Source organism: Spermophilus citellus, assembly GCF_964194105.1.
Source record: "Spermophilus citellus genome assembly, chromosome: 2".
NCBI lineage: Eukaryota > Metazoa > Chordata > Mammalia > Rodentia > Sciuridae > Spermophilus > Spermophilus citellus.
The window spans coordinates 239073121-239092374 of record NC_138183.1 but is presented as its reverse complement, the minus strand read 5'-3'; the positions used below and the strand labels follow the sequence as shown (position 1 = coordinate 239092374).

The 19254-nt window shown below is 35.2% G+C and overlaps 2 protein-coding genes across 2 annotated transcripts; both read left to right on the top strand.

Annotated features, from left to right (window-relative positions):
* Positions 1 to 4900: 4900 nt before the first annotated feature.
* LOC308639479 (olfactory receptor 4C12-like) lies at positions 4901 to 5803 on the top strand (the record flags this gene model as incomplete). Its single annotated transcript, XM_081277714.1, has 1 exon — positions 4901 to 5803. One exon carries the CDS (start codon positions 4901 to 4903, stop codon positions 5801 to 5803), a length of 903 nt encoding a protein of 300 aa, XP_081133840.1.
* A 10702-nt stretch (positions 5804 to 16505) lies between these two features.
* LOC308639191 (olfactory receptor 4A47-like) lies at positions 16506 to 17435 on the top strand (the record flags this gene model as incomplete). Its single annotated transcript, XM_081277312.1, has 1 exon — positions 16506 to 17435. The coding sequence occupies one exon, from the start codon at positions 16506 to 16508 to the stop codon at positions 17433 to 17435; it is 930 nt and encodes a 309-aa protein (XP_081133438.1).
* Positions 17436 to 19254: the final 1819 nt, after the last annotated feature.

The following is a 19254-nucleotide window of genomic DNA, read 5'->3' as shown; positions in this document are numbered from 1 at the left end:
TCAGTGGTAAAGTGAACCTGGTTCAATCCCTAGTACAAAAACAAACAAACAAACAAACAAAAGAAAACAGCCATAGTCTTCTGTCATTTGGTAAAAAGTTTTGAAAGTCTGTTGAGTCCATTTGGTTTACAGCATTGTTCAAATTAACTACTTTGACTGGAATTTGTATCCACTACTGAAAGTATTGAATTGAAGCCTCCTAATATTACTATATTATTGCCAGTTTCTCTCTGTAGATCTGTTAATATTTATTTTATGCATTTAGGTGTTTGATGTTAGGTCCATGTCTTGTTGTAATAGAAATAGAGAAAAAAAGGAAATAAATAGAAAAAAAAAATAAGACCAGTAAATAGAAGAAGAAAAAAAGTAACCAAATGACAAAAGTGAGTTCTTACTGATCAACATGACTTCAAATGTAGGTGGATTGAACTCCCCAATGAAAAGACAGAGAGTAGCTAAGTAGGTTCTTTTAAAAATGATAGCTTGCTATGCTGTCTACAGGACATGCACAGGCTGAAATCAATGGCATGCACAAAGATATTTGATGCAAATTGTAGTAAAAAGAAAACAAAGATGACTATACTTACATGACACAAAATATACTTTATGTTAAAACTTACCTAGAGATAAAGATGATCACTATATAATGATGGAAGACTGAATTCAAGAGAAATATATAATAATTACAAAATTACATAATTTAAATAATATTTCTGCCAACTTTTTTTCTCTTCTCCATCTTAAATTCTCATAATGCATGCATTAGTCCATTTGCTGTGGTCCTGTAACTACTATAGGCTTTCTTAGCTGCATTTCATTCTTTCCTTAGCATTTTCCAGAGCACGTATGATGTTATTAACTATAGTTGCCACGTACTGCAATACAGCTCTTGAACTTATTCCTTTGATCTAACTGAAATTTTATATCCTTTCACCAATAGCTCCCCAACTCTCCCTGAGCCTCTAGTCACCATATTTCTATCCTACGCTTCTATGAGTTTAACATTTTTAATTTTCCCATGTAAGGGAAACCATGCAGCATTTGTCTTTTGAGCCTAGTTTTATTTCCTTATTTCTTGGTTGAAAAACACCATATCTGGTTGAGCTTATGAGAAACTGCTCAGTGTGTTTCAACGTCTGTGTGCTTTCTATTGCGTTATCTTTGGTTGGATGTTGGTGAATTTGATACAACTGGGGTTTTCAATTGCCTGGAGCATTTTTGCTTTCTGTTTGAGTAATTTATTGTTAATTGAGAGTGGCCGTGAAACCCTATAGTGCACTTGGACATACTTTTGGAAAAGTGCAGCTTATTGGATTGAATTTGCAACAGGGTAGACTACAAATGCTGGAGTGTTCACACAGGTACTTTTTGCGCTGTTCACCAAGTAATGTTGTCCAACTCAATCTCAAACTTATCCATCTTGCCAAGAACCACACTTACTTTTCTCACCCAGACCTTGGAGAAGATCTTTAGGCTTTAACTTGATAATCGTTTCCTTAGGAAGATCTTTCTTGAACACTCTCACTTTTACCCATTGTAAGCCTTGGCCCGTTGCATAGACATATAGCACCATGTTTTTTCTTATAGAGCTTACCACTCTTTTATTTTTGTGTATTTATTTATTTATTAGTGGTTTCTTTTTTTTTGCAGTGCTTTTGATTGAACCTAGGACCTCATGCTTTCTAGGCAAGCACTCTGCCACTATGACACATCTCCAGCCCAACTACATTTTGTTTTTTAATAGTTGAATTTTTGCATCATGAGTCCAGAGGTACTATCTGGACTTTGATGGCAGACTTTTTTGTTTTAAATATTAGTTCTGCCCCTAATACACTTTTAATATCTGATAAATAATTAAACTCAAAGTGCCTTAGTCTCCTCATCTGTGACAGGAATGATAGTACCTATCATAAAGGGTACCATATGCAATGTGTTTAGTCAAGGGCTTGGTAAATTACATTGAATAGTTAGTTATCATCATTGTTACAGGATGACACTGTGCTGATACATATTAATGCTTAAAGAACATTTGTTAAAAAGAGAGAGAAAGAAATCACTCCGGTTTTGACTGCAGCCTGATGGTTATTCCAGTCCCCCAGATGAATGCAAACTTTTATCAAAAAGGTTGTTCACAAAAAAAAAGTCACTCACTAGCAAAGAGACAGTAGGAGGATGGGATAAGTCATTGACCTTTTGGTAAAGGTTCCTAAAAATTGCTCTTATCTGGGGAAATAGTGTCGGGGGAGTTGCCCACTTGAATAAACCTCATGTACCTGTACTGTGAGAATTGGAGGACTTCAGAAGTCAGGGAAGTGAATATTTCTGGGCAGAACTAGTCTCAAAAGCACTGCCTCTACCAAGCAATCTGGAGAGAATGGTTTTTGGAGAAGGAAACCTGAGTCCAAAACACAAGAATACGTGACTCTGCACCAGGCAACAACGTTCTAAAAAACACTTGTAAAAAAAAAAAAAAAAAGAAAAAAGAAAGAAGAACCAGTTTCAGGAGATTTTTATCCAGGGGACTTTTAATTAGTTCCTGATGTTTGATCATTGGATTCGCTTTCCCAGCTTTGGAAATGTCTACCTTGTTCTTAGGGCAAAAATCAAGGCTGTCAGTCAGATCAAGTTCTATATAAAAATTATAAAAACTCTTATTTCTGTGAGTCCCATAGAAAAGGGATTGGACCAGACCTGGTGAAACCATGCCACTCCCTTCAAAATCCAGATTCCATGTAACCATAAAGTCAGTGAGTCTGGTGTCTGGCATAGTTTATTATCTGGATTAGTTGAGGCTGGATTGAGAAGCTCCAGATGTGCAGGGTGGGGAGGAGCATTGGTAAGTAGGAGAACAGAGATTTTCTTTTCTATTTTCCTTCAGGTTTTTCTTTTCTGAAATGCTGGTTTTATTCATCTATCTATCTATGTATTTATTTTTACAGCAAATTAATGTGAACACTATTCTGCACACATTTCTCAATGAGGCAAATTCTAATACAGCCTATTTTAAGTGTTTTGGGGTCTGAAAAGAACGAGCTGATGAAAAGTTAGTAGTTCTAACTCTCAAAATAGAGTTGTGAGAAAAATGAACCCCTTTTTCTTACTAGTTTTCATCTATTGTACAAGAATAAACTATGACATTTATACACCAATATTTTTTTTCTGATGCTAACCTAAACACCACAATTAGCAAGTGAGTTTGAAAAAATTGTAGATCTATTTATTTTTTTTTTTTAGTTTTAGATGGACACAATACCTTATTTATTTATTTATTTATTTATATGTGTTGCTGAGGATCCAACCCAGTGCCTCACACCTGCTAGGCAAGTGTTCTACCTCTGAGCTACAACCCCAGTCCCAAAATTTTGGATTTCAAGTGGAACACTTCTTTGAAATTTCATAACATATCTTTAAAAAAAAAGTATCTTCCTACATGACTTTATGTCCATCTTTCTCCTCTTATACCTTATTCTCTTTCCTCCTTTCGTTGTTCCTATTTCTCTTTCTTCTCCTTCCTCTCTTATTCTCCTTCCTCTATTCTCTCTTCTCCTTTCTTTTTTATGTTCTATATTTCTACATAGCCTTTCTTGCACTGTCTTTAAATGCCTTATAACTTCCAATATTGGCAGCACCATAGATACAAAGATGAATCTACTAAGCATTTATCTAAATAGTGATCTAGGTTTAATATTTTCTGAAAATCTCCACATTCAGTCATAAGAGTCCAATTTGGAAAGATTACATCTTCTATTTTTTTTGCATGTGGCTTTAGAAAATAAGTTAATGAAATGAATGAACACTAAATCCTAGAAAATGAGAAAACAAAAAGAGCAATAATTAAATTTCTATGTTAAGGATACTTTTCCTTATTTCTCTTTTTATTCTGATGACCTTTATTTTTGACATTTGTCCTTGTCTCTCGTTCCTCTCACTTGGTCAGCTGTATTTTCAGATCCTTTGCCTTTTGAAAATGTTCAGTGACAATTTTTAGTTTTATTTAGGGATACTTGCATGAGAACAGTAAATCATCCAACAACAGCATTAGGCTGAAAGAGCTTTTAATCTTTATAGCAATACTAAACGCAAGTACATTTATCTCTGTGTTAACAGATAAAAACATGAAGCACAGAGATGTAAAGTAAATATTGTGTTGTCAGTAATGTTTGGATTCAGGATTCCAAACTTTGGATTGTCAGCGTATTTCTCTTTCTTTGACTTTAGTGTTTTTATATTTTCTTCCTCTTATTTTATCTCTTCCATTTTAACTCCCCTTTGCCTCTTTTCTTCTTCTCCTTCTCTCAGTAAATGTTTTACAAAGTGTTGAACACAGACAGAGGAGCAGGAGACCGTGGTGCAATGGACATTTACCACAATGCCTGGGAATGCACAGACACAGACGCACCCTTTGAAGTTCTGAAAAAGCTGAAAAGCTTCTAGATGGCAAAGTAGGACAAAGAATAACTCATGAAGGGTCTCTGTGTGTCCCTCAGTTTCTGTGGGACTTAAATTTAGTCTAACCATTTTCTTCTGGTATGTCCACCTACTCTGGCAAAACCCATGTGTGCTAGTTTCTGTCCACATCTTACACTGGCCCTTGAAACATGGTGCATAGTATTTTTCTTTTCTTATTTTAAAAACTACACATTGTTTTTAACTATAGAAGATAGAAAACCCATCAGGAACATATAAAGAACATAATGAATACACCTATCTGTCATTTGGACAAGAAGAAGAAACAGTTAATGTGGTTTTGTGCTCATTTTTCCTATGTAATAGACTAGAAAAAAAATAAGACAGCTGTGGACTTATTTATTCACAAAGTAAAAGTCTTTTTATTGAGAAGGAGTATGACTTTTTGTTTTCAGTATAGTTACCTGTGACATGAACTGAATTCTTGGTGAAGATGAATAATGTGACAGAGTTCATCCTTTTGGGTTTGACCCCAAACACGGAGCTTCAGAAATTCTCATTTGTTGTCTTTTTAACTGTCTACTTGGCCACCCTGGCAGGAAACCTGCTCATCATGGTTACCATCAGCACCAGCAGAGCCCTCAGATCCCCCATGTACTTCTTCCTGTCTTACTTATCCCTTCTCGATGGCTGCTGTTCTTCCTCTATGACTCCTAAAATGCTAGCTGACTCTCTTTCTGTGAACAAAACCATATCTTTTCATGGATGCATGGCTCAAGTCTTTGCTGAGCATCTTTTCGGGGCTGCTGAAATTATTCTCCTCACAGTGATGGCCTACGACCGCTACGTGGCCATCTGTAAACCCCTGCACTACAGGATCATCATGAACCACCAGGTGTGTAGCCTCCTGGTGGCAGTGGCCTGGGCTGGAGGCTTTGTCCATGCCACAGTTCAGATCCTCTTCACTGTCTGGCTACCTTTCTGTGGCCCCAATGTCATAGACCACTTTATGTGTGACTTGAATCCTTTGTTGAAACTTGTCTGCATGGACACCCACACCCTTGGACTCTTTGTTGCTGCCAATAGTGGGTTCATCTGTCTATTGAACTTTCTCCTCTTGATAGTTTCTTATGCAGTCATCCTATACACTCTGAAGTCTCAAAGCTTGGAGGGAAGGCGTAAAGCCCTCTCCACCTGTGTCTCTCACATCACCGTGGTCGTCTTATTCTTTGTACCCTGCATATTTGTGTATCTGCGCCCAGTGACCACCTTCTCCATTGATAAAGCTGTGGCTGTGTTTTATACCATGATAACTCCTATGCTCAACCCTTTAATCTACACCCTCAGGAATGCAGAGGTGAAAAGTGCTATGAAGACACTCTGGGTCAAAAGTTAATTTCAGTGAAGAAACAATCACAAAATATAAGATCATTTATTCTTCAATTATTGAAGAGAAAAGCCTAAAATATTTAAGATTGTGAGCTAAGTGATGAATATGTCGAAGGTGATATTGTTGGTATGTAACTCCTATGAGTAGAGGCTTAGGCAATACATCGTTTTTCATTATAAAAATATCCCACTAAGGTTCATTTACTGCCCGTTTGGTAATCAAGCTTTTGTGCACTGTCAAAGTTAGTTAAGATTCTTGTCAAAGTGCATATTTCCAGGATATAACTCTATAAATATAGCAGCACCACTAGTGGACAGGTATTTATGCATTTTAAATAAGTTACTAGAAGTTTTTAAATGGGTGATCTATGTACATACTTTGAGCAATATTGGTATAAATTATGCTCGCATCCTTATCCTGTTAATGAATCATCTTCCTAAAGAGTTCCTGGAAAGTATCTTTCATAGTAGAAAATATGAGAATTATGAACTCTCAATTTTTCATAAATCATGCAATGCATATTCACTGCATTTGTAATTTCACAGTAAAAATGAAGTATTCTGGGCTGGGGCTGTAGCCCAGTGGCTGAACGCTTGCCTAGCATGCATGAGGAACTGGGTTCTGTCCTTAGCAACGCATAAAAATAAAACAAAGAAAATAGACATTCTGTTCATCTACAACTACAAAAAGAAATTAAAATGAAGTATTCTGAAAACACAGAGAGATTATGAATATTTATTCTTCATCTTCTCTTCTTGTTCATTCTAATTTTTGTCTTCTCTGGTCTGATTCTTTATGCCTTTTCCTCCAAAGGGCAAATTTACCATGTATTAAAGATGCATTATTTGGACTCAAACATAATAATCCTAATTGGTCCTTCACTCTGGGAGCCTTGTTTTCAAAGTTTTGCTTTGTGAAGATAATTTTTGAAAGCACATTTTTGTGGAATAGGTAATAGTCTTCTGTCACAGTTAAGAGCAGAGATTCAGAGCAAGAGAGGTCTAAACATAGTTTTGCCATAGATGGTATGGGTTTTTTTTAATCACACTTCTATAAGATTGAGTTAAAGAGGGATGATAGAGATATTTTCAAAATCAAATACATAATCCTTGTAAAGTTTTTAATACTAAATGCTCAAGAGCACTTAGCTGTTATGAGCATTCTTTATTATTGGGGTCTCTGTAACTAAAATTAAGTCTCACTTATCTATTTTTTTTTACTTGAGAAGGCATGATCCATAATTTCTGTCCCTGCTGTGATGAATAATACTTTGAACTGACAGGTATTGCAGGAATTTTAGGGTCTGGCTGCGCCTGTGCATGCCTGGTCATTGCCAAGCTGCTCCCTCCTGGTTTTCTGATCCCCTTTGGTCCCATTCCTCTGTCCTTGGGGTTGATCCACTTATGGATTTGGTTGTCCTCTGACAAGCCTTGTTTGAAGGATCAACAGAGGATTTTACTGTGAATCTGGGTCAATTGTTAGGCAACCAGAATATGAAAAGACGTGAAGTGAGACATTGTTCAGAGAAGGTCATGTGGCACAGAGATAACAGCCATCTCTGGAGTCAGACTCCCTGAGCTCAGATATGACCTGGACAAATTGCTTAATCTGTTTATCCTGCATTTTCTTCATCTGTGGAAATGAGACTGCTAGTTCCTCTCTCATAAATTTGTGGGTTCAATTAAATTAATTAATATTTGCTAAGTTCTTATTATCAGGTCAGACACATAGTAAATACTGTGAAAGTGGTTTTTAAGGGCAAATATTATTGACTGATGCTGACCCAATGTCTAGTTGGGCAGATTTTGCCTTATATTCAGAAATAGCAGAATCCTCATTATATCTGTATCAGACCCTCTGTGGATCTTGCCCTGATCCCTGTCTCCTCAAGTAAAAAAGATATCTTCTTTTTTATTGATTCTTTTTAGTTACACATAACAAAGGATCCATTTTGACATCTTCTTTTATGAGCAATATTGTATCATATAACTTTTCCCTTTAACTTTAGGCAAGGAAATTATTGACTCAAAACATCATTATTTTGGTATCAGAAAGTCCTGCTGGAGGTTTGGATGATGTGGAAGGATTTGGGGTAGTAGATCAATAGAGCTGGGATTGGGTTCTCTCTGACTGGCTTATGTAACATTGTGTGTATTTCACAATCTCTCAAAGTTTATTTTAATCAGAGTTCATAATGTGTATAATTAAAAGTTCATAAGTCCATAATATGTATAATTAGTTCATAATATGTATAATTTTGGCATATATACTATAGTTAGTACATATTCCATAGAATTACTTTAATTAAGCCTTCGATGAGATATTGCATACAAAGTATAAAGGATAGTGCTTGTCACTCAGTGGGTATGTAATAAATATCATAATCTTCATTGTTTCCTTTTTTTCTTCATCAGTGTCTCATTTCCATCTGTCTTCTTAAAAGAACTTCATGATTTATGTTTATTTTTGACTATATGTAGATATGGTATTAGGAGACTATGAAGAACTTTATAAATTCTTAGAATAACTCTCCCTTCCTCAAATTAATGCAAGATGTATAACATGAGCTGTGAATAGTTCACCTTTTAAAAAACTGAACGTCTACAAAATTAAAAACATGTTGAGAAAGACCTCAAAATTTAGTACAGATTCGAATTTGTTAGACTCCAAACATAAGTGAGATCATGTGGTAGTTTATTTTCTGTTCCTGGCTTATTTTATTTATTATAATGACATCCGGTCCCATTCATGTTGCTATAAATGACAAGATTTCATTATTTTTATTATAGAATAATATTCCATTGTATATATGTGCCATGTTTTCTTTAACCAATCACCAGTTGATGGACACTTAACTTGTTTACAACTTTTTTGGGCTGTTATACATACTGCCTCTGTGAACATGGCAAAGCAGATAGCTCTTCAACATACTAATTTAATTTCCTTTGAATATATACTCAGTAGTAGAATTGAAGGATCATATGATAGTTCTATTTTTGAATTTTCAAGGAACCTCCATACTGATTTCCACAGTGGCTTTATTAATCTGCATTCCCACCAGCAGTGTTCAAGGGTTCCCTTTGCTCCACATCTCTGCTAGCCCTTGATTTCATAGAAGTTGAGTAAAATTTTTATCAGAGGCCAGGAATAGTGGGAGTGAGATAGGGAAAGGTTGATCAGTGGAGAGTACGTTTCATTTAGAAGCAAGGAGTTCTACTGTGCAATTGCAGAGTAGAGGGACTGTACATCATAATAATGTACTGTGCATTTTTAAAAGCTAAAAAAGGGGATTTTGAAAGCTTTCACCATAAAGTGATAAATATTTGAAGATATAAATATTTTAACCTGATTTAAACATTGTACCATGTATACACATATTGAAACATTACATGATATCACATTAATATGTGTAACTTTTAATATCTATGCACCCATTAAAGTAGATTGAAAAAGAAATTAAGCTTAAAAAATGAAAAATTAGGAAGCTGTACTACCATAACTAAAAATTGCAGTAAAACCTACTACAACTTACTACTATGTGGCTCATGTTACAAGTCTCATTTAGTCCCCACAAGAGCCTTCTGAAAGACATAAGGTTTTTCCCCTTATTTTCAAATTGATTGATGGAAGCTTGGAAAATTAAAATGAGTTCCTTTAGGTCACAAAGGTAGCAAATACCTGAGGGGAGATTTGACTCTGTGAAGCTTTGTTTCAAGACCTGTGCTCTTAAACCCTGCAGTATATACTGTAATAATGAGACGAACCCGAATCGAGGGACTTTCTACCTGAGGGATATGGGCAATATGTGCATAAACATACACAAAAGGGATAAACCCAGAGTGGAAATGCCTTTAAAAGGTGAAACAAATGATAAGATAGCAACTCAGAAGACAGAGGTGCCACTTTATGTTGGGTGTTGAAAGAAGATTCCAGAACAAGAATTATAGTGCTTATCTAACCATGTCAAGAATGAAGACAATGAGCCAAAGGCCTGAGTAAAACCACTAGCAAGGAGTTTCTGTACATGCCAAGGGAAATTTTACCCAGCCTGGATGAATGCCATTACTCTCTTCCAACTTTAGTTCAGTTCCAATTAAAATCAGGATAAAACATGTATTCAAGCAACCATCTGCTCCCTCCTCCTGGAAGACTTTGGGTACACTTCCTGGCAGTTGCTCTTTTTTGATGAACTCTAGTGTTGTCAACATTGATCTCTACTTTCTTTTCTCCTTTTATTAATTTTTTTTAAAATTTTTTGGTACTGGGGATTGAACCCAGGGGCACTTAACCACTGAGTCACATCCCCAACCCTTTTTTATATATTTTATTTAGAGATAAGGCTTCACTAAGTTGCTGAGGCTGGCTTTGAACTCATGGTCCTCCTGACTCAGCCTCCCAAGCTGCTGAGATTACAAGCATGTGCCACCGGACCCAGATGGTCTCTACTTTCCTTCTTCATTACCTTCTTTTATTTTAATTTATATTGTTTCCATGTGAAAACATTGCCTTAAAAACTGCGCTGATCAGAAGAAGGCAAACTAGGGATGTGGTTATAGCTCAGTGCTAGAGCACTTGCCTAGCACGTGGAGGCACTGGGTTCAATCCTAAGCACCACATAAATATAAATAAATAAAAGGTATTAAGAAGAAGAAGGAAAGCTATCTGTTTAACTAAATTTATATGAAATGGTAATTGACATGTTCATGTTCTATCAGAGGTGGAGCCATTGCATGCAACTCTTGGATATTTCCTGGTATTGCTCCCTCCCTTGGTCAGCGTGCTTCTGCTGCAGTGGCCTTGTGTTTGAACTCAGCCCTTTGTACTAGCTCTATTGGATGCTCCTCCTCTAGACCTGCTGCTGGCTGGGCCCATTCCATGGCTCAGTCTGAAGTTTAGAGGTCTCCACCACCACGCAGAGCCATTCTCTGAGTTACCTCCTATCCCATCACTCTGTCCAAGCGGAGGCATCGACTGTTTTGTTCACTCCCAGAATCCCAGCACCTAGAATAAACGTGGTACAGAGTAAATGCCAGAAAAAATATTTACTGAATAAATGGTCATCATCATCCCTTCATTGTTTTAAGAGTAAATACTTTTTTTAAAGAGACCATTGGTAACTAGAATGCTTCTGAAATTGGTGACTTTCCCTTCTTTGTAACCAAGTGAAATGGGGATTCTCAGGTCGGTTTAGTATATCAACCAGGGTCCTTAGCTGCCGACTTGGCATCATTGGTAGTTTAACTATAAGAGATTTATAACATGAAGTTAGAAAACCTAAAGAACCTTTGGAAGGGTTAGAGTCACAGAGTGGTGAGCAGACAGGAGTAATTCGCAGAAGCACATCTGCTAGGATAGACCTGCTGGGGAGAGTGCTGAGGTGCTGAGATCGTGACCACGTGGTCACTGGCAAACTCAAACGTGCTAATGCTTCCCTGACCTCAGAACCACTCAAACACTGTTGTCATAGAAGAATTCAGTCTCATAGCGAGTTTCTAACTTACAGACTTCACAGATGCTACTAGTTGGCAGGACCTAAGTCACGTGTCTGTACACAAGGGCAGAGGATGGAGAAACGTAGTTTTGGAATTTTATAGACTCACATTTTGGAAACTAATGACATATTCAGGATGTTCATGCTCCTCATTGTCACCATCGCTGGCAATGGATCTCATAGATAGGTTTTATTTATCCCATTAAGATATATTTGTTCCTACCATGATTTGAATAACCAGGTCTATGACCTGCACATAGAAAGAAAATCAGAAATAAAGGACAGTGAGGAAGCTAGAAAGTAGGAACATTATTGATACCAGAGACAGTTAGTCAAATATTTAATTTTTACCAAGTACCTGACATCCTGGTTATTGTGGTTAGTTTTGAAATAGAAACACAAATGAATCAAACAGCAACCCACATAGTATAGCATGTGACTTGATTGAAAATCTAGAGTAGCTCCTCTGATTTGATTTTGAGCTTACTAATGGAAGATTTCCTAAATTTAAAAAGAAAAAAAAATGCTTCCCTTACATACATCATTGACTCTCATCATTTATAACATTATGTTTTTTAATTTGTAAACTTAAGACATAAATATGATGTTTTAATATACATGGTGAAGAGATTACAAGTAAGTGTGTGTGTGTGTGTGTGTGTGTGTGTGTGTGTGTGTGTTAGTTTAGTGGGGATTGAATGCAGGGCCTTATATATGCCAGGCAAGTGCTCTACCACTGAGCTACATTTCCATCCCCTGATAACCCACTTCCACTATTACGGCATTAATCTATACTAACTCTCTTAAAGGTTTCACTTATCAACTCTTTATTTTTAACATGAAATTTTGAGGACATTCAAATGACAGAATAAACTTTTTGACAATTGATTAACATGCAAATGACACTTCAATCTGATCAGAAGTTTGTAGCTTACATTAGGGTTTATTCTTGGTGTTATATGGTCTTGGAAAAATGTGTAATGGCACCAATCTACTCTTATAGTACCTTATAGCACAATTTCACTGAACTAAAAGTCTTCTGTGCCTCATCTGTTCATCTCTCCCTCCAATTGGTGACAACAACTAGTTTTTTTACTTTCTCCAGTTTTTCCATTTCTATAATGTCAAGTAGTTGGAAACGTATAACATGTAGTCTTTTCACACTGACATCATTCATTGGGTAATGTATACTTAACTTTCATTTATTTATTTTCATGGCTCAGTAGCTCATTATTTTTGGTAATGAAAAAATTTCATTGTATGGATGTAACATTTTATTTATTCATTAACCTACTGAAAGGAATCTTAGTTTCTTCTAAGTGTTAGCAATAACAAATAAGCTGTAACAAACGCTTATGCACGTGTTTCTATATGGGTATAAGTTTTCAACTCTTTTGGATAATCACCATTGGAGCCCAGTTGTTTGCTTTTATGCTAGAATTATGTTTAGCTTTATAAGAAACTGTTAAACTGTCTTGTGAAGTCACAGACATATGTATCTATCCTGCAGTCTACTGCCTATTCCTTTACATTTCAACTGTCTTGTTACATAACTTTTTATTATAGTCTTAAAGTTAGGTAGTGGTAGTGATCCAAATTTATTCTTTTCTCAAAATTTTTTTTACCTATTCAGAGTCTTTGCCTGGCCATATAATTTCATAGTTTGTCAGTATCTTGAAATCAGTTTACAGGAGTTTGATTAGAGTTTCATTGGATGAAAAGATCAAAACTGTGAAGAATGGACATTTTGAGTGTTTCTGTCCTTGAATGTGAAACTTATCTTCATTAATGTAGTCTTTTGATTTGTTCATCAGCACTTTGTAGTTTCTCTTATCTAAATTTTGTAGCTATTTGTTCTATATACACATAAATATATTATTCAGGAGTGCTAAAGTAAATGATATTGTTTTTAGTTTCAAATTCCACTTGTTATTTCTGGTTTACATAGAAAGTGACTGACTTTTGAATATTAAACATATATCCTACAGCTTTGTTGTAATCATTTATTAGCTCCAGATTGCTGTAGATTTTTCTTAGGTTTTCTTCATGTAATCATATTGTCATCAAAGACAGTTTTATTTATTCTTATCAGCATATCTTTTCTTTTCTTTTTTTTTTTCCTTGTCTTATTGCATTAGCTAGGGCTTCCAGTATGAAGTTGAAAATCAATGGTGAGAGGGAATTTCTTTTCCTTATTTATGGTCTTAGCAGGGAATCATCTAGTTTATCACTATTAGGGATGATATCAGCTTTATGTTTCTTGTAGATGTTCTTTATTAAATTTAGGACATTTTCTTACTGAGAGCTTTTGCAATGAAGAAGTGTTTTTATTTAAATGATTTTTTCTAGGTCTGTTGATATAGTGTTTTATTTATCCTGTAGGCTGATGAGTTATATTAATTGACATGTGGATATTGAACCAACCTTCCATACGTGGGGATAATCTCAATTGGTCATGATGTATTATTCTTCTTATACCTTTTAATTTGACTTGCTAATAATTGTTGAAAATTTTTATAATTCCAGCAACTGGAAGTCCTTCTTAATCTCAAAAATTCAAATTTATTAGTAAGATCTATAATGCCTTAAGTTGGTTCTTATCTGTGTCTTCTATTTCAATTTGTTCTGTCTTTTCCCTACCCTATTCCCTTTAAGGTACAGTGACCTTTCAGTGTTATGAACTTGCCTAGACCTTTACAACATTGTATCTTCCCACATATAACAGTGCTTCCCATAGAAGCTACTAATGTCTCATCCTTTGGACTTCAGTTTAAATATTCACCCTTAAAAAGGGCTTTTTATAATTACCTTATTCACAGAGTATTTCACTTCTATTTTCCTTCACAATAACCTGTTGGTTTTCTTATTAATACTGATCACAGATTACAATTACTTTTATAGATAGTCCCATTTTTGTGACTTAATTACAAGATACAAACCCAATGCAGTTAGGACTATGCAGTCAGTAACATGTTCTAATATTTTCTGTTTTATTAATTATTGTATCTTAATAGCACAGAGCTTGACACAAATTATATGTACTAAATATTTTTAAAATAATGAACACAAACAGATGCTTAAGTACTTTATAAAACTAAAAAATACATTTTAAAATATATGCAATCCCATACTAACAGGCAGGAAAAATTGAGATAGATGAAAAATTATTTTTCCCTGGCAAAGCAGGGAAATAATTGATAAATCCATCTTCAGTGAAGCAAATTAATAGGACTGGTAGTTTAAACATGACTGCCAATTGTCCCACAATGTTGTTGAGATAATTTTCCTGGCTGAATCTTCCTGACCCTAGTTATGTGATCAATCTAATGATAGGTGTTCTTTTGAAAATTTGTGGAAAATCCCAGTGAAAGCAATTAAATACAAACCAGTCTTGGACGCACTCCATTTGCAGGACTCCATGATTATTGTGCTTTCATGGTATAAAATGTTCAGTGATCTTTGCCCCTGTTGAGTAGAAGATGCTGTTCTCTCAGTAGCTGATATAATTATTTCAGTTTAAGATGTTTTAGTATGCTTACAGCATGATTTATAAAAGGCACAAGAATGTTATCTTCTATTCTCAAATACAAGTATCTGGCCATAACAACACAATAGAGAAGATGGGATAAATGGCTGAATGGTAGTTATTTCTAGTAACCTTATAAAAGTTACTGGAAAAGAACTTAGAAAACTTTACATGTTAAAAAGGCTAACTGTTATCTTCTTTGGAATACATACAATTTGTATTTCTTATAAATTATTTTATAAAAGAAAGTTTTAATTTTTGCTTGTACCATGGAATTCCTTTGAAATAGGTTTACAATGCAAGTAATGGTTTCCGCAATATTTATAAATCTGGGGAAAATATACAGATATAGCCATATGATTTCAAATACATCCTCAAGGAATAATGCATTTTTTTTTCTAGATGGGACAGGGATGTCCTTCTATTCATGAAAAGGGCATAAATATTCTCCAAACTGTGAATAATCTTTCAAAGATAAGACTTTACAATAATGAGCAAAAACCAGACTTTGTGATTATGAGAATTTTTCATTACATAGGAAGTTAAATCACTTGTATTTATAAGAATTTAATGTTTAAAAAAAACCTTTGGCAGACAGAGAGTTGCTTGTCAAGTAGTATATGATAGTTGTCATGAATATATTTGAAAAATTAAGTCAGTGCCCATGTTGTGACCTCAGTAGTTAGGCTTCCATCTGGAAAAAGTAGAAGACTCATGACGAGAAGCTGATTCCTCAGTCAACATCAAAATTTCTGTCATTTGATGATATGGTCCCTGGTGTAGACCCCAGAGACTTGATGAACTAGTGGACACATTTGGATGGCCTGAAGTCCACCTCATTTGATATGCATGACACAGGTAGGTTCTCTACAAATGCTTGTTGTTTGATGAGTATGTAAAACACTGGACATACTACAAAATTTGCACAATGTTTAACATTATTTTAGAGATTGTCATATCTGCCTCTGCTCTCTGAAGTTGGCATCTACCAAAGAATAATGGAACTGTGGAAATGGAAAATCATTTTGGGTATTTGAGAAGAAGAAACTGACTTGAGCATATGAACATGTAGAATTGCAAGAGATGAACTTGGGCAGTGGCCTGGATTCCAGTCATCTGTGGTTTCTAAGTCAAGGTAGGGAGAATAGACTTTAATGAGCATGCAGTAGGAATATCTTGTAGGGGTTTTGAGAAATGGAGTAATATGATCAGAATAATATTTAAAAAGATAATTTGGGGTACTTGTTGAAGTCTAAAATGAAACTAAATAGACCTCACGGGGTCAACTGCAGTAGACAGGGGATGTAATAATAATAATAATGAGAATGATCAGATTTGCAATCTATTTATAAGGAAAGATTCAATAGAACTTATTAAATATATAATTGAGTAATATGAGAGGAATAAAGGAGTGAAGATATAGCCATATGATTTCAAAAACATCCTCAAGGAATAATGATATTTTTTTCCTAGAACTTGTTAACCTAGATATCTATAGCAGGTAACTTGACACAGACAGATGATATATACATATAAACATATAACTTCACACACACTTACACACACAAACACATACATATGATAAGTGGGTTAATGAATAAAGATTAAGATTGTGATAGTTCTAAGTATTTTTCCTTATTTTGTAGGTAAGCTGCTTTTAATATCCAAAGTCATCACCAATAAAAGAATACATGGAACAGAGGAATAATATAACTTACTTTGTCCTCTTGGGCCTCACACAGAATCCAAAGGAGCAGAAAGTACTTTTTGCTATGTTCTTGCTCTTCTACATCTTGACCATGGTGGGAAATCTGCTCATCGTTATGACCATAGCCTTCAGTAAGACCCTGGGCTCACCAATGTACTTCTTTCTTGCTAGCTTATCATTTATGGATGCCATTCATTCATCAGTCACTTCGCCAAAATTGATTGTGGACTTGTTCTTTGGGAAAAATACCATATCTTTTAAGTTTTGTATGACTCAGCTTTTTACAGGACACTTTTTAGGTGGATCAGAGGCCTTTCTTCTGTTGGTGATGGCTTATGACCGCTATGTGGCCATCTGTAAGCCTTTGTATTATTTAGTTATCATGAGGCCATGGGTGTGTGTTGTGCTGTTGGTAGTTTCCTGGGTTGGAGGATTTCTGCACTCCGTAATTCAACTAAGCACCATTTATGGACTCCCATTCTGTGGCCCCAATGTCATTGACCACTTTATATGTGACATGTATCCCTTATTGAAACTCATCTGTGTTGACACCTATGTCATTGGCCTCTTAGTGATGGCCAATGGGGGACTCATCTGCACAACTGTGTTTCTGCTCTTACTCGTGTCTTATGCCATTGTCTTGCACTCTCTAAAGAACTTGAGTCGAGAAGGGAGACGGAAAGCTCTCTCTACCTGTGGCTCCCACATCACGGTGGTTGTCTTCTTCTTTGTCCCCTGTATTTTCATATACACAAGACCAGCCAAGATTTTCCCCATTGACAAACCATTGAGTGTGTTTTACACAGTCATAACCCCCATGCTGAACCCCTTCATCTACACTCTGAGAAATTCAAAGATGACAAATGCTATGAAGAGACTCTGGGGAGGAAAATTCATATCAGATAGAAAATAAATGAGTTGCACCTGGAAACTTGTAGTGTACATAGAGCAGAGTCAATAAATGTGCAATTTATATAGCATTACACTGATTTTCTCTACTCATTTTATTCCTTATTTTGTAATCCTTCTATTTTTAGATTCTTTTATGTTGATTCTTTTTATTTTGCTTGCTAAATATTTAATGCTATATTATTTTGATTTAAATTGTATAACATGAGATTTTCAGTGTAAAGTTTTACTTTTTGAAATATAAAAAATAAGTATAATAGATACTTATAAATATTAAAAAATGGAACCTAGAGCCTGAGGAGGTAGCTCAGTGGTAGAATGCTTGTCCAGCATGCATGAGGCCCCAGGTTCAATCCCCAGCACCCCAAATACAGAACAAACCAAAAACAAAGAACCCATACAAATGATACAATTGTGGAACAAATCTTCCCATCTCTCACAAGGTTTCCTAGTGCCACTCTGAGCTGCAGTAACTGAAATGCTCTTCGGAGATTCTTCAAATGAGAATTTTCACTCTCATACAGGCATATTGACACATGAGCACAAGTGGCTACATTTTTATGTGTGAAAGTTTGCATTCCCTCTCAGCCTCTTGGCCATCTTCCTATTATGGTCCACATAGCTGCACCACATTTTCAATTTTCCTTTTATTATATAACACCTTATAAAGATTTTTATAAAATTAGCATCAAGTCCTCTTCAGGTTGCTCCCAACCTTTTTCAATAACAAATAATTCTGCAATCAAGTAATTTTTATGCCTAAATTTGGGTTCTGTTATGGTCAGTAGTGCCTTATATTTCTTTCACAGATATCTGGTAAGATTCTTTAAAATTTAGTCCTTTGGAGTTTGTCTTTTATGTTAGTTCTGTAAATGAGATCTTGACTTCTATTGTATTTTCCAAGTATAGATGGTTTAGATAGAGGACATTTACCTTTGTTTTGTTCATTTGGAAGTAAGAATAGTATTCACAGTGCATAGTTCACCCAATTTAGACTATAGTTCTTTAAGTTTTGACAAGCACATTAGCTGTATAAACCACTGACACTATCAGTAGGCCCAGTGTCTGAGCACCCTAAAATATTTCCCTGTGCAACTTTGAAGTTGCTTGTTCCCTTTCTTGAAGATCCTGGCAAAAGCCAACCCATGTCTGCCCTTCTAGTTTTGCCTTTCCAAGAATATGACATACAGAGATATGTAGTCTTTGGATCTGTCTTCTTCTCATGGTATAATGTGTGTGAGGTTAATAATAATAATGTGTGGCCATAAATCGATCATTCATTTTTATTGCTGGGTAGTGTTCCAATTATGGATTTATAAGTTTGTTTAGACCTTTCCTAGTTAGAATTATTCAGATTGTTTCCAAATATTTGAAGTTATGAATAGTTGCTTTAATATGAATGTATGTACATGTTTATTACTGATAGATTTTTCAATAAATATATGTTTTCACTACATTCAGATAAATACCTAGGTGTAGAAGAGACAGGTTTTTATGGCAAGAATTTTTTTTTTTACTTCATGAGGATTTTTTAAATTATTTTCCAGATTGTAGATTTTGCTTCCTACCTATCAACAAATAACATTCTCAGGTTCAACAAGTGATCCTTGTCAGAACTTGGAACTGTTGAGTTTACATTTTTTTTAATCATCTTAATTGTTTTGCAGTTATTGCATGTTAAGGCTTTAATTTTAATTTTCTGAGTGAATAATTATATTGAGCATCTTTTCATAGCTTGATTGTGGTTTAGTTATCTTGTTTGGTTAAACATCTCTTCAGTTCTTCTGTGTACATTATGAAGCTAATATTGAATTCATGTGCAT